The 16532-nt window shown below is 46.6% G+C and overlaps 1 protein-coding gene across 1 annotated transcript; it reads left to right on the forward strand.

The window, feature by feature from the left end:
- Nucleotides 1–2685: 2685 nt before the first annotated feature.
- Nucleotides 2686–14983, forward strand: TMEM220 (transmembrane protein 220; the record flags this gene model as incomplete). The annotated part of the gene is made up of 6 exons (XM_080713942.1): nucleotides 2686–2772; nucleotides 4016–4045; nucleotides 6199–6259; nucleotides 9784–9907; nucleotides 12671–12730; nucleotides 14650–14983. 6 exons carry the CDS (start codon nucleotides 2686–2688, stop codon nucleotides 14783–14785), a joined length of 498 nt encoding a protein of 165 aa, XP_080570068.1. The 3' UTR covers nucleotides 14786–14983.
- Nucleotides 14984–16532: the final 1549 nt, after the last annotated feature.

A 16532-nucleotide genomic window follows, 5' to 3' on the forward strand; every position in this document is an offset into this window, starting at 1 on the left:
AAAAAACAAAAAAAAACCCACAATGTAATTAGCAAGTGGATAGAGAGTTGGGACCTAGGGCTTTCACATTCTAAAAACAGGTTTGCATCATAAATGCTATATAGTAAGAAGCTAAGAATTCCCGAGAGTATGAGAGGAGGGTACTGATCTTTATGAAAGGGTAGTGTAAGACCCCCGCAGAGGGGAGACCCTCAATCAGCCTCGGGATAAGCAAGGACAGCAAGAACACACGAGAAATTTTAACCCTTGATGCAAAAGCAAAAGGCAAGAGTTTATTAAGGAGCCAGTGCACTGGGGCCGACTCGTAAAGGAGTTCGACCTCGAGCAACTGAAAGTGTGGATATTTATAGGGAAAAGACCATCAGTTAGGGGGGTTTGGGCCAAGTTACATGCGTTTACAAAATATTACAAAATCATTTGAAAAAGTACATTCTGTTGTCAAGTGTTAGATAAGACACTAGGTGTAGTCTCAGCAGGTTCCCGGCACAGGGCGCGCTGACCCGGTCAGTATAGATAAGATGCTAGGTACGTTCCTGGAACAGGGTGGGTTTATTGCATATTTTTCATTCTTACGCTATGCTTCTTAAGCTGCAAGCTGCAGTAATATACACTTTTTCTTTTTAACTATTAGCTGGCTGTTTTAACTATTAGCTGGCTGCTAGGGCTTGCGATTTTTCTTCTAAATGGGGCCTTTCATTAGCAGATACCTCGTTGGCCCTTGACTTTGTGAATCATTCTGGTCTTAACAAAGAAGCTATCGGCAAAACCCCAGTTCACAGGGACTTGTGGACAGAAAGGCTTTTTCAGTCCCTAAAACTGAAGAGTCGCAGCCAGGCACCGTGGCGCTGGGGCTTAAAGCGAGGAGCGTTCTACCTCTGAGCTACCCCCGCTCCCGGCCTGATTTTATTTTTAATTTTGAAACAGCGTCTCACTAAGTCGCCGAGGGGGCTCGCAAGTTGCTGAGGCTGGCCTCGAACCTGCAGTCCTCCAGTCTCAGCAGCCTCCCAGGAACTGGGATAACAGGTATGCGCGACCACGCCAGGTTTAACGGTCTCTTTTTATTCTTTTCCTGGAAGAAGCAGGACAGGGACTCGGTTAAGAGGCTGCGGGAGCCAAGCAGAGGTCATCCCTGTCCCTGCTGTGCTAACGCGAGTCCCACCGTCTGTCTCTTCCTGTCCCCTCCTGAAGAGCTGGCAGCAAATCCCAGTCCCAGCACCCCACGCAGAGCCAGACGCCCGGCAGACAGCAGGGCTGGAAATGAAGCCGTTTTTGAAAGGAATGAAACCGAGAAGGAAAAAAAATGAATAAACAAGAAAGTAAATAAATAAAAAGCTTTCCAAACAGTTTCTAAAAGAAAAGGGTATAAAGATCCTTTAGAACCTCCCAGTGATGAGGCCTAGGGATGTAAATGAGCCCGGGAAGAACTCATCAGAAGGATAAATGACGAAACAGAAAAAGACTGAGGCGTGAGGAGGGAATACGGGGAGATTTCAATGTCTTTCCTGCGGGAGAAATTCATGGTGGTGGTGGGAGAATTGTAAATATGTATAATATGTAAATATCTTTTATGATAAAAGCCCATGAAGATAAACGAGGCTGTCTGCAAGTGAATCTGTGCACTGCAGAGGGTGTTAATAGAACTCTTGTCACTCTAGAAATTACCATAATGCTTACAGCGCATTCAAGGTGCCTGCGCTTTGGAAAGAAATGATTAAATACCAGAAAGCACGTTGTGTGTGTGTGTGTGTGTGTGTGTGTGTGTGTGTGTGTGTTACTGGGGACTGAACCCAAGGGCTTTCTACCTCTTTGCTATACTTCCACCCCTTTTTTAGTTTTTATTTTTATTTTGAAACAGAGTCTAAGTTGCTGAGGCTGTCCTCAAAACTGAGGTCCTCCTGTCTCAACCTCCCAAGTACTGGGATTACTGGTGTGAGCCACCACGCCTAGCTTTTTCCTTTATGTCTTTCCCTTTTTCATTTTCATTTTCTTTCTTTCTTTTCATGGTACTGGGGGTGGAACCCGGGGGCATTCTGCCTCTCAGCCGTACCCCTATTTTGGCGAGTCCCACTACATCGCTAAGGCTGTCCTCGAACCTGCGGCCTTCCTGTCTCAGCCTCCCAAATACTGGAATTACAGGCGTGCACTCCCACGCCTGGCTTTTCTTTATCCTGTTCCAGTAGGGCTTCCTTCCACCGCCCCGGAGCAGCGCGACCTGGAGGGTCCCCGGGGTCTTTGGAGCTCACGCTGCCCCATGTGCGATGCCCGGCCAAGAGTAAGGCCAGAGTGGGAAGCGCTCCGCAGCTAAGCCCGCCCCTCCCTGCCTGGAGACAAGGGGCGGGGCCAGGCAGGACGAGGGCGGGGCCAGGAGGCGATGGACGCGGTCAGCGGGGAAGGTGGAGCCAATCAGGGGCGGCAGAGGGCGTGGCCCAGCGGAGGCAGGGCGTGGCCAGGCGGGTAGGGGTGTGGCCCAGCGGAGGCAGGGCGTGGCCAGGCGGGTAGGGGTGTGGCCCAGCGGAGGCAGGGCGTGGCTGGGAGGGAAGAGGGCGTGGTCCAGCGGTGCGGGGCGTTGCCAGGCGGGGAGAAGGCGCGGCCCGGCAGAGGCAGGAGAGGGCGTGGCCCAGCGGGGCGGGGCGGGGCGGGGCCAGGCGGGGAGAGGGCGGGGCCTCGCCTTTCGCGCTCCGGAGCATGGCGCCGGCTGCCTGCGGGCCCGCGGTGTGGAGGGCCTGCAATGGGCTGATGGCCGTCTTCTTCGCGCTGGCGGCCGTCGTGCAGGTCAGGGGGACCCAGGGCGGCCGGGAGCGGGACCCGCCGGGCAGTGTAGACGGATCGGCCGGCAGAGAGGCGGGGTGCTGGGTTTATGGGAGGACAGGCGCCGAGATGGAGTTTGGGGGCCCCAGGATCGCCCCGCCAAAGACGCAGGTGTGCTCACACAGGCAGGCCGCGCACCTGGGGCTCACCTGGCCGGCTGGCAGGGTGGAGGCTGGCAGGTGGAGGCTGGCAGGCGCTGGGCCCGAGGGCGCGGCCTGGGAGGCTGAGCAGGGGCCAGGGCCGGGAGGAGCGCGGGACAGACCCCTGCGAAGACGCCCTGGGGTCTGAGCCCGAGGGTCCCAGCGCCCATTTCTAAGGCTTGGGCTTCCTCTGCAGCGCTCGCCTGCAGTTCCTTTAAAGTAACGCCTGGTGGCGCATGCCTGCAATCTCAGTATTTGGGAGGCTGAAATGGCAGGATGGATGTTTGAGGCCAGCCTCAGCAATTCAGCGAGACCCTGTTTCATAATAAAAACTAAAAAGGAGGCGGGGATAATCCCAGTACTTGGGAGGCTGAAACAGGAGGATCGCAGGTTGGAGGACAGCCTCAGCAAGTAGTGAGATTCTCACTAACCTGGCGAGACCCTGTTTCAAAAATAATATTAAAGCCGGGCGTGGTGGCGCACGCTTGTCATCCCCGCGCTCGGGAGGCGGAGACAGGAGGATCGCGCAGGTTCGAAGCCAGCCGCGCTGCCTTAAGAGACCCTGTTTCCAAATTAAAAAAATATTTAAAAAAAAAAAAAGGTCTGGGAGAGTAGCCCGGAGGTAGAAGGGCTTCCAGGAACCCCAGTACCAAAAAATAAAATAAAATAAAAAAATAAAATAATAATAATAAAAAATAGGGGCGGGGATGTAACTCGGAGGTAGAATGCCCATGGGTTCAACCCCCAGTACTACAATCAATCAATATAAAAATTGAAAAGAGCTGGGGGTGTGGTTGAGAAGTAGAATGGCCCTGAGTGCAACCCCCAGTAACACCCTCCCTCCCCCAAATGGGTGGCAGTGTGTCAGGAACACCTGTTGTGTGACCGCTCGTCCCAGCAGCCACCCTGACCTCCTGGATGCTCTTACTCATATTTTGTACCTTCTGACCGGTTGTGGCATCTGGGTCTCTGGCTCTTAGTGAAAGAATATAATTAATAAAGCAGCGGCCCAGAGCCGGGTGGGTCGGGCCGTCCACCTGCTAACCCGCCATGTCTTGGCATTCCAGGTCAATGACCCAGACGCAGAGCTGTGGGTGGTGAGTGTCTGCTGCTCTCAAACTTTCCCTCCACGCCTGCTGCAGAGCTGCGTGCGCAAAACACCTGGTTTATGATCTACTTGCCTGGTTTCCCTACTTCATTTACTTAAAAACTTACAAATCAAAACCTTTTTAAAAGCTGTTTTTCCTAACTTTTTTTTGGAGGGGAGAGAATCAGTGTGATAATGTAGTGTGTGTGTGTGTGTGTGTGTGTGTGTGTGTGTGTGTGTGTGTGTGTGAATTCCAAGCTTTCTAAGGCACACTCGAGTGATAGTGTTGGTGTATGCCTGTATTTGGGAGGCTGAGACAGGAGGATCACAGGTTTGAGGCTAGCCTCAGCAACTTAGCAAGCCCCTGTTTCAAAATAAAAAATAAAATCGGTTTGAGGGTATAGTTTGGGGGTAGACTGCCTCTGGGTTCAATCTCTGGTACCAAAAAATAAAAAATACATACATACATGCATACATACTTACATACATACTTACATAAATGCACAGGTGAATACCAGGTAATTGCACCTTTGAAGCTGGAACTGCTCCCAGCTCATTTCTGTGGTCTCTACTATACCTTGCTGATGGAGACTATTTGATTTGGTTTTGTTTATTTGTTAGGTACTAGTGATTGAACCCAGGGACATTCTACCTCTGAGCAATACCCCAGCCCTATGTTATTTTTTATTTTGAAACAGGATCTTTCTACCATGCTGAGGGCCTAAGTTTCTAAGGCTGGCCTCAAACCTGTGATCCTCCTGTCTCAGCCTCCCAAGTACGGGGATTATCGGTGAGTGTCACCATGCCCTGCTCCCATGCTTATAAACCTACTTTACCCTTTTTAAAATTTTTTAAAATTTTTTTATGTTTTGTGGGTCTGGGAATGGAACCCAAGGGCTTTGGACTTCCAAGCTACACACAAGCCCTATTATTTTAGTCTTTTTATTATTTGAAGCAGGGTCTCACTGAGTTGCGAAGGGCCTCACTAAGTAGCTGACGCTGTCCATGAACCGCGATCCTCCCGTCTCAGCCTCCCGAATGCTGGGATCACAGGCATGTGCCACCATGCCTGGCTTCCCCTTCTTGCCTTCTGCCTGAGACACACATACACAATAAGTCTGGCCAGAGTCAGCTTCCTATAAATGAGGCTTGAGAATAGGGTCTCTTTGGGCCAGTCTCCCAACTTCTAAACCAACTTAGCAGTCTATTAAAATGAAGAGCTCAGGCCGGGCGTGGTGGCGCACGCTTGTCATCCCCGCACTTGGGAGGCGGAGACAGGAGGATCGCGCAGGTTCGAAGCCAGCCGTGCTGGCTTAGGAGACCCTGTTTCCAAATAAAAATATAAAATAGGTCTGGGAGTGTAGCCCAGAGGTAGAAGAGTTCTAGACCCAGTACCACCAAAAATAAAAATAAAAACAAAACAAAAAAAGAGCTCAGTCTTAGTCTTGGACACACGTGGTCCAGACACTGTTATAAAACTCTGTGGTTTCCTTTACAGAAATGGAATCTTATGGAATCTTAGTTTGTACAGTGCATTGGGTCAAACCCAGCAGGGCTCTCTAGCTAACTACAACCGCTCCTGCCCTTTTCAAAGAATACTGTCTTTTTTTTTTTTTTTTTAAGTGAGGAAGGCCATTGGAGCATAGAAGTTTCTTAGAAGACACTGAGAAGTCAGTGTGTTTTAAGGCCCAAACTCTCTGCTCCATGCTAGGCCTCAAAGATGATGCCCCTATCTGGAAGCGCTGACAGTCTAAGAAGAAGGTAAAATTACAACCCTACGTGGTCATCAGGTTATACACGCAGAGGCTACCACTTCCCCGGCGGTAACCGAGGCCCAGGGGTGAATGGCCACCAGTTCATCTTTTACTTCCTGAAGACTCTGGGCATCTCATCTGTTGGACATCTTTTTGTTGTTTTGGTTTTGATACTGGAGGCTGAATCAAGGGGTATAACCTCCAAGTTATACCCCCAGCCCTATTTTATTTTTTATTTTTTGAAACAAGGTCTCTCTGAGTTACCGAGCGTCTTGCTAAGTTGCTGAGGCCGTCCTGGAACCGGAGATCTTCCTGTCTCAGCCTTCCAAGCACTGGGATTACAGGCCTGTGCCTTCAGGCCCAGTTGGACGTACTTCTTAACGCATATATTTCCTTTGTTTGCTAACAGGTGGTGTATACTATACCTGCAATCCTGACCCTGCTTGTGGGGGTTAACCCTCTCGTCACAGGTATGAACCCTGGATTCTGAATGGAGATTCAGCAAATCAGATTTTTTCTTATGAGAGTCTACCTGTCATATCTCGCTTTCTGCATTTCTTAGCATTTCTGAATGAGAATTCAGAATTAATTAGCATTAATTAATCAGGGCTGATTCTTTTGCTTTTAACATGAAAAAGAGTTTAATGACAGAATTCTTCAAATTAAATCTCACAACAGCACCATAACAAAGTTTGTTTCCGGGTGAAAATCTTAGAACAGAAAGGTTTGCTTGAATAGCAGTCGGGTATGAAAACTCCTTTGTGTCCATGTGAGTTGTACTCTTAGTCTGGTTTAGGGGTGGGGTGAACGGAAAGAAAAATAATTTTTAACTAAAAGATATATGCGTTGTTGATCGAAATTGACTCAAGAAAAATCTACATTTTAGGCAATTTTTCAAAATCAGTCCTCTGTTCTGCATTATCCATTGACTACTAGGGATTTTAGCTCACCCCCTAATATTAAAATCCCTGTTCATACAACTTATTCAGTTGTGAAGATGGGCTAATTCTGATCCAGAGCATCCTTCTCCTTCTTTGGGGACAACTTCACAAGGACTTGACATACTGATCCACTCTCTGTCTTCTCGGACCCACAGTTTCTCAGGCTGGTATGGAACAGTTGTTAGATCGTTTAACCCAGAAGAGAGAAGGGGTCCAGTTACCTCACTCTAAACTACTATAGAATCTGTAACAATCTAAGTGCGAATCTTGTGTTCTCATACTGAGAGGCAATCAATACCTATTAACTATTTATTATTTATGACCCAGTTGTAAACTCATTATTATTATTATTTTTTTTTTTTTGGTGGTACTGGGGTTCCTGGAAGCCCTTCTACCACCGGGCTACACTCCCAGACCTATTTTTACATTTTTATTTGGAAACAGGGTCTCCTAAGCCAGTGCGCGCGGCTGGCTTTGAACCTGCGCGATCCTCCTGTCTCCGCCTCCCAAGCGTGGGGATTACAAGCGTGCACCACCACGCCCGGCATAACTCATTATTTTTAAAAGTTCTTAGGGTAACACTAGACCCTTTCATTGTTTTCTTACTTTTTTTTATTTTTATTGGTACATTATATTCATACATCATATTGGGGTAAAGAACTTGTGTGTACATACATGTGCACATCACCGATTTAACTCCTACCCAATTCCCACCCCATTACCTCCCCATCCCTCCTTCCCTTGCTCGGCTTAGTGGTTGACTTCGATATGTTTAAGTACATTGTGTGTTTTAGAGAATTTCCTCTTCACCCCTCCTTTCTCCTCCTTTAGGTTGTCTTGTTTGCTCCTCTATAGGATTTCCTTTTTCATCTAGAGTTCCTCCTATGACCCAATTCTCCCTAACTCTCGACCGAGATAGCACAGACTCAAGATCCAGAGCACCCTAAGTGAAGTCGTAGTGACCCAGGGGAGAACCCAGAGAAGGCGCAAACTTCCGAAACCACTTTTCTTACTTTGAATTGAATCAAATCTGCATATATAAAGTGCCACTTATAAACAAATTGTAACGTCTCTTAACACATCTGATGTGTGTGTGTGTGTGTGTGTGTGTGTGTGTGTGTGTGTGTGTGTGTTTGGTATTGGGGGGTTGAACCTAGGGCTATTCTACCACTGAGCTACCCACCCCCCCCAGCCCTGTTTTATTTTTATTTTGAAACAAAGTCTCACTAAGTTACTGCTTGCTGCAGGCCTTGAACCTGTGATCCTCCTGTCTCAGCCTAGCAAATCCTGGGATTAGAGGTGTGAGCCACCGCTCTACAGTCTATAAGGGCACTGGTCCATTATGAAGTGCCACGCTCCTGAGTTGATTCCCTCTCGAAGGCCCCACCTCTGGGTGCTGTTCATGGGGTTAGGATTCCAGCGTAGGAGTCTGTGGGAGATGCAAGCATTCCGTCCACAGGAGTATGGCCAGGCATGTGGAAGGTACCTGACGCTTGCTGTTGAATGAATGAATCCCTGAAGAACAGGAACTTTATCATATATTGATTCTGTAACCTGCTTCTTTCCTCCTTACCTGTGGGTCTGTACATGAAAAACCATCAAATATAACTAGTTTGTATTATTTGCCTACAGGCTCCCTAAGTTAATGCTATGTGAGAAGTAGCTGTTTCACATTCTGTGGCCTTAAATATCTCTCAACAAGCCAGATCTGATGGCATAAGCCTGTAATCGCAGTACTTGGGAGTACTGAGACGGGAGGATTGCAGGTGTGCAGCCAGCCTCGGTAACTGAGTGAGGCCCTAAGGAACCGAGAGAGGCTCTCCACAACTTAGGGAGATCCTGTTTCAAAGTAAAAAATAAAGTGGGGCTGGGGGGTAGCTCAGAAGTAGAAAGCCCCTGGGTTCAGTCCCATGTACACACACACACACACACACACACACACGCACGCACGCGCGTGTGCACGCCTCAACAGACTTTAAGTTGGACAGTTTTATGTTATAAAACAGTGTCTTATGACAGAAAAATATATTTTATTTTGGTTACTAATGTTTTCTTATTAATAGAGACTATTAATCCTGACAGATTCTTATTTTCTTTAAAACAGCTTCTACTAGCGGGGCTGGTAAATTCTCAGGAGCTTTAGAACAAAGACTAATGAATGATCTCCATATTGGAGAAATTCTAGTTCCTTGGTGCCCAGGCTCCTTAAACATCCCCCTAAGATCTGTTTCTGTCTTTAGGGTGGACCAGTTAGGACTCCTTTAGTTACAAGCCAGAAAAATACTCATAAATTAAGAAAAAAGTGTATTGGTTGAGTTTGCTGGGTGGGTGGTGCTGGCCTCGCACACAAGTGAACTCAAAACGTAAGCTTCTCTCATCCCTCGGTTCTGCCACCCGCAGCCCCGACTTTGTCCCTGGGCTCTGCTTGGTAACCCGTAGCTCCCAGTTCACATCTTCATGACACCACGTCCCACAGGACAGAGACCCTTTACTCTGTCCCAGTTTCACAATCAAGCTATTGGCCGTGATTTGCCATATGTCTATACTGAGCCTGAGCACTCTGGCTAAGGGAGTAAGTACCTAGCAAAGTCCAGTTCACCGGCACACATGGACTAGGGTTGTGGAAAAGGTGGCTCCCCAAGAAAATAAGTGCAGTCATCGTAGGCAGGGGAGAGGGTAGGCAGCCAAGCAAGACACGTTCACTGAAGCTTATAATTAGCGCTCTGACCTCTGTACTGTCCCTTAAGGGGAAAAAGTGAGCTGGGCATGTTGGTGCACCCCTGTGATCCCAGGACTTGTGAGGCTGAGGCAGGAGGATCGTAGGTTCGTGGCCAGCCTCAGCAACATAATGCGACTCCCAGCAACCTAGCGAGACTCTGCTTCAACACCAAAGATAAAAAGGTCGGGTGTGAGCTCAGAGGTAGAATGCTCCTGGGTTCAATCCTCCGGCATCAAAAAGAGAAAAAAAAAAAGTGCTTTTTTCTGAATACCCTTTCTCAAAGCGTCTTAAAACAAAGCGAGTGTAAAGAGATCTCGGGGATGCGTGCTTTTAGGTAACCTGATTTGGAAGACCGTCTCCAGGATGCACAGCATGCTTTGCATGGCGTGGGCTGCCGGCTTGGTCTACCACTTCTTGTTTTACACACAACAGGACTTCCTACAGGAGGAGGAGGTCAGGTGAGCGGAGGAAGGAGGTGACTTTTGCTCTTTGGAGGGGTGGGGCGGAATTGAGAAATCTTTTATTCCTTTACAACACCACCTGATCTGTGCACGATGATGATCTAATTCCCCCAGCCCTACCGTCAGCAGCGGGAAAACGTCACATCCTCCGCGTGCTAACGAGACTGAAGAAACGACGGTGCCAGGATGCTAACCCAGGCCTGCCTGCCAGACGCCATTACCACTACCACTGGCAGTCGGACCTAGGCCTAACTAGCAAGGGCACTTACTATACGGCAGTAGTCTAATCTAGTAAGGCTGTGACGATTCAGCTCTGGTTAAGACAAAACCGCATCTACAGGCCGGGTGTGGTGGTGCACGACTGTAACCCCGGTACTTGAGAGGCTGAGGCAGGAGGATCGCAGGATCATGGCCAGTCTCAATGACTTAGTGAGGTCCTCTGCAACTCAGCTTCTGAGACCCTGGTTTCAAAATTAAAGAATAAGCCGGGCTGCTGGGCGTGGTGGCGCACGCTTGTCATCCCCGCGCTTGGGAGGCAGAGACAGGAGAATTGCGCAGGTTCGAAGCCAGCTGTGCGCGCTGGCTTAGGAGACCCTGTTTCCAAATAAAGTTGTAAAAATAGGTCTGGGAGTGTAGCCCGGAGGTAGGAGGGCTTCCAGGAACCCCAGTACCACCAAAACAAACAAACAAACAAACAACAAAATTAAAGAATTAAATAGGGCTGGTGGGGAGTAGCTCAGAAAATAAAATAGGGCTGGGGGGGAGTAGCTCAGAAAATAAAATAGGGCTGGGGGGAGTAGCTCAGAGGTTGAATGTCCCTGGTATCTATCTATAACCATGATCAGCTACCTCAAGGCCAGTATTTGAAACGAGGCTAAGCTTAATCAGTGACCTTAATTAATTAATTTTGGTACTCAAGATTGAACCCCTGGCATTCTGCCTCTGACCTACACCCTCAACCCTTTTTATTTTTTATTTTTTTGTGGTACTGGGGGTGGAACCCAGAGGCTTTCTACCTCCGGGCTATACTCCCAGACCTATTTTTGGAAACAGGGTCTCACTAAGTTGCTGAGAGCCTCACTAAGTAGCTGAGGCTGCCTTTGAACCTGTGTGATCCTCCTGTCTCAGCCTACCAAGTGCGGGGATTACAAGCGTGCGCCACTACGCCGGGCCCCTCAGCCCTTTTTAAAAATGGTTTATTCTGCCGGGCATGGTGGCGCACGCTTGTAATCCTGGCGCTTGGGAGGCTGAGACGGGAGGATCACACCGTTTTGAAGCCAGCCTCAGCTACTTACTGAGGTTCTCAGCAACCTAGAGAGACCCTGTTTACAAATAAAGTATAAAAAAATAGGCCTGGCAGTACAACCCAGAGGTAGAAAAGCCCCTGGGTTCTACCTCCAGTACCACACACACACACACACACACATTTTTTTTTTTTTTTTTTTTGGTGGTACTGGGGTTCCCGGAAGCCCTTCTACCTCCGGGCTCCACTTCCAGACCTATTTTATATTTTTATTTGGAAACGGTCTCCTAAGTCAGCACACGCGACTGGCTTTGAACCTGCGCGACCCTCCTGTCTCCGCCTCCCAAGCGCGGGGATGACAAGCGTGCGCCACCACGCCCGGCTCACACAGTTTATTTTGAATCAGGGTCTCGCTAATTTGCCGAGGCTGGCCTCAAACCTGCAATCTTCCTGTCTCAGCCACCCAAGTACTAGGACTATAGGTGTGTGACATCATGCTTGGCGACTCCTGGTCTTACCGAGGGCCCCTTTGCCACCTTTTCCACGCCCTGTTGGCAAGCGCCAACACCGTTTCAGAGACCTGTCAGTCAGCATCTCCGATAAGGTGCTGTTTTGCTCGGGGAAACGGGGTCAATCCAGCTGGGTCTGTAACCAAATGGGTTGCGTCAGCTTCAAATCGAAGCCCAGGAGACACGGTGAGCTCGAGGTGGGGCTTCAAGCACAGAGTGGCTGAATGGTTAGTTTTTATTCTATGTGAAATATATGTGCTGATAACGTATACCCACCCTGAAACGACTAGTCTGATGCGTACTATAAACTATTTTTCACCCCACTCTCCTACATTGTGTTCCAATTTTGCCCGGACTTGAGCCCATCCTGCCTTACATGGAAAGCTCTATAAAATAAACAAAGAGCGAGTGATCAAGTCTGAGATGGTTTTCTTGGTTTTACCGTCCTTTAAGTGGCCTTAAGTAAGCAATGTGTCTCTGTTTTTTAAATACTTATTTAGTTTTGGGTGGGTCCACTTACGATTTGAGAAACAGTCATGGATTTAATGTCTGCCTCTTTAGCTTATTTTCATACAAGGCCTTAAATTGTCTGAAAAAGTAATTTATTACTCATTATGACCAGACTCAAAAATGTTCTATTGATGTTATATACCTCGGGGAAAGTCACCCAGTCAGAACGCACCACCCATGGTCAAGAGGAGGGTGATGTTTCTTTTCTTTTCTTTTTTCTTTTTTTTTTTTTTTTTTTTGCAGGTCTGGGGATGGAACCCAGAGGCATTCGACCTCCGAGCTACACCCCCTGCCCTATTTTTTATTCTTTATTTTGAAACCGGGTCTCACTGAGTTGCGAAGGGCCTAAGTAGCTGAGGCTGGCCGTGAGCTGTGATTCTCAGGACTCAGCCTCCCGAATGCTGGGATTACAAGCGTGCGCCACCATGCCCGGCGAGGATGGGCGATGTTTCTAACCTGCACCCCCCACCCCAGTTTAAAGTGTCTGCTGTTTTATAGGGAGCTGTCTGGTCTGCTGATTGTCACAGCATGGATGAGCCTATGTCACACTTCATCAAAGTAAGTTTTCAACCCATTAGTTAAAGCCAGATGTCCCCAAGGTTGATAAGATTAGGTAATAAATAAATGAAACTTTGGACAGATCAATAAAAACAGGATTTAAAAAAAAAATCTCTCCTTTTCCAAAGGGAAGCTAGCTGGGCATGGTAGCACATGGGTATAATCCTAGTACTTGGGAGGCTGAGACTGGAGAACAGCAGATTTGAGGCTAGCCTCAGCAACATAGTGAGACCTTGTTTCAAAAATGAAAAATAAAAAGCTGGCGTGGTGGCGCACGCTTGTAATCCCCGCGCTTGGGAGGCTGAGACAGGAGGATGGCGCAGGTTCGAAGCCAGCCTCGGCTACTTAGTGAGGCTCTCAGCAACTTAGTGAGACCCTGTTTCCAAATAAAATATAAAAAAAGGTCTGGGAGTGTAGTCCGGAGGTAGAAAAGCCCCTGGGTTTCACCCCCAATACTATAAAAAAATTTAATTTAAAAAATTGAAAAATAAAAAGGGCTGGGATGTAACTCTGGGATAGAATGGTCCTGGGTTTAGTCCCTGGCACCAAAAAATATGTATCATTCATTTTATATCATAATATATTAACATAGCATACAAATATTTTTTATATTAATGTGACTATATTATACTTAAATATATATGTTTGGAAGGGAATTTAGCTTGATAAAGGGTATCTATACTGACACATGATAGTTACTGGAGTCAAGACTCCTGATCAGGAGTGAGATGAGGTTGGTTATTATTGCCACCTACAACTCTAGGTATTATAGTCAGTACAGTGAGGCAAGACAAGCAAATGAAGGCCAAGAACTGGAAAGAGGGAGAGACATTTTTCATTATTTGTTGGCGACATAATTGCATATATAGAAAACCAAAAACAATCTAAGAAATTCCTAGAATTAATAAGCATAGCATGATGGCTGGTTGCCAGGTCAATATGCAAAAATAAACTCCATTTCTATCAGCAAGAAACAGAAAGTAGGAAAATCAAAAGGTTATTATAACATCAAGATAATCAACTTCCGCCGGGCGTGGTGGCCCACGCTTGTAATCCCCGCGCTTGGGAGGCGGAGGCAGGAGGATCGCGCAGGTTCAAAGCCAGCCGCGCTGGCTTAGGAGACCCTGTTTCCAAATAAAAATATAAAATAGGTCTGGGAGTGTAGCCCGGAGGTAGAAGGGCTTCCAGGAACCCCAGTACCACCAAACAAACAAAGAAAACAAAAGAAAAACAAAAGAAAAAAAATAAAATTTCAAAAGGGCTGGGGGTGTAGCTCAGAGGTAGACCATCCCTAGGCTCAATCCCCAGTACAAAAAATAGTTAAATAAGAATTTGTTTTCTGTAGAAGGTAATAGTCTCTTAAAGATCTTGGGGAGGGGGGCTGAGGATACGGGTTCGGTGGCAGAGCGCTTGCCTAGCGTGCCTGAGACCCTGGGTTCAACCTCAGCACCAAAGATCAATACAGGAAGTTAAAAGACCTTGGGAAGGGATAGATTTCGTAAACAAGGTACAAAAGTCCTTTAGGAAAAAAAAATCAATTTTTTTTTTTAAGATTTAAAGAAGTTTATTAGAAAGATAGAAATACAGAAAATAGAAATACAGCTCCATACCAGACTGGCATGGAGGGGTGACTCGAAATGAGTACATCCCAAAAAATCAATTTTTTAACATTGCCTAATTAGCTCATGTTTCTCAAAAGAAATCACTGAGTGGGACGAGATCCCTGCAACCCAGGTAAGCGATAAGGACTTGTATTCAGTGTGCATGAAGAATTTTTACACATCAATGAATTATATTTTAATTTAAAAAAATGGAGAAATCATTAAAATGTAATTACGTGCTTTACCAATCAATCTTTATACTTGTTTTCAAGCAATCGATAATTTTACTGAATTTTCATCTATAATAACTTTATACAGGAATCCTGCTGGTGGAAGAATTCAACTGGTCCTTGCCGTCATAATCGCTCTTTTCCCATTTGTCTCCTGGGTCTACATATACATGGACAAAGAGACGCGGTCTTCCTGGCCCCCTCACTGCAAGACAATGATTTAAACATTGAAATGAAGTCAAGAATTCAAGAATCGGGTTTTCTTAAAGCCACCACACTTGGCTCCAGAACTTAAACATTGGGATCAAAGGACAGTCTCCCAGTTTATTCCAGTCAATCTGAGCTAATACTAGAGATGATGTTTTTTTTTTTTTTTAAAAAAAGTCTTAAGAACTTTTAAAAATGGCCTACAATATAATCTAAGATTGGATGGGGAAAGTAAGAATGGGGTCTGATATTCTGTGGCCATCTCTTCGGATGGGTACTGTGTCACAGTAAAAAGGCACTCAAATAAAAGTAAAAAAAAAAAAATCTGAGTTTGGCCAGACACGGCGGAACATGCCTGTAGCCCCATCTATTCAGAAAATTGAGTCAAGAAGATTGCTTGAGGCCGGGCTGGGCAACACAGCAAGACCCCACATCCAAAGAACAATAATAATAAAATTCACTACCTATGTGACTTGGGCAAACGTATCAACTGCCTCATGATATATTTGCCTATCTATATATTTCCACAGTAATGAAATAGAATATCAGGCCATATACAGTTGCTATTACCAAGCTAGGTAACTCTGAAGATAGAAGGTACTTGCAGATTATAAAGGGCGGTACCTGGGTAAAAGGGCAGGAAGCACAATTTGGAACACAGTGAAACAGAAGTAGGTCCAAGAGAGGCCAGTAGCTCTGGACTGACTGCATTACGTGAACAGGTGCAGTGTTATTAACTAATTAGGACTCTAGATGAGCCCAAAGAACAGGCGTATCTTAGGAAGTTAGGAGCCGGGCGTGGTGGCGCATGCTTGTAATCCCCGCGCTTGGGAGGCTGAGACAGGAGGATGGCACGGGTTCAAAGCCAGCCTCAGCCACTGAGTGAGGCTCTCGGCAATTTATTGAGACTCTGTTTCTAATAAAATATAAAAATAGGTCTGGGAGTGTAGCCTAGAGGTAGAAGAGCCCCTGGGTTCCACCCCCAGTACCACCCAAAAAAAAGAAAAGAAGAAAAAAAAAGGAATTGGGACAATCAAGAATAGGGGAACGGAATATTAATTATTCACAATTGACTTTCCATTCTAAATGAGAAAAAAAAGCCCCAAATCTCTACACATTTATTTTTATTTTATTATTTTTTGTGGTACTGGTGATGGAACCCAGGGGCATTTGACCTCCGAGCTACACCCCCAGCCCTATTTTTTATTCTTTATTTTGAAACAGGGTCTCACTGAGTAGCTGAGGCTGTCCGTGAACTACGATCCTCCTGTCTCAGCCTCCCAAATGCTGGGATTACAAGTGTACACCACCATGCCTGGCTCTACACTATTTATTTATTTATTTATTTATTTTTTTTTATTTTTTTTTTTTTGGTGGTACTGGGGGTGGAACCCAGAAGCTTTTTACCTCCAGGCTATACTCCCAGACCTTTTTAATATTTTATTTGGAAACAGGGTCTCACTGAGTTGCTGAAAGCCTCACTAGGTAGCGGAGGCTGGCTTTGAACTCGTGCGATCCTGTCTCAGCCTCCCAAGCGCGGGGATTACAAGCGTGCGCCACCATGCCGGGCCTTCTACACATTTTTTAAAAGAGGACAGAAGCAGTGTAGAGCCGCACTCCCCAGCACGGCAGCCACAAGCCACAACTGCTACTGAGTATGGACTGTGGCTAATACAACCAAGAAAGTAAATTTCCGTTTCTTTCTTTTTTTTTTGGTGGTGGTACTGGGATTCCTGGAAACCCTTCTACCTCTGGGCTACACTC

Source organism: Muscardinus avellanarius, assembly GCF_963383645.1.
Source record: "Muscardinus avellanarius genome assembly, chromosome: 16".
Lineage (NCBI taxonomy): Eukaryota > Metazoa > Chordata > Mammalia > Rodentia > Gliridae > Muscardinus > Muscardinus avellanarius.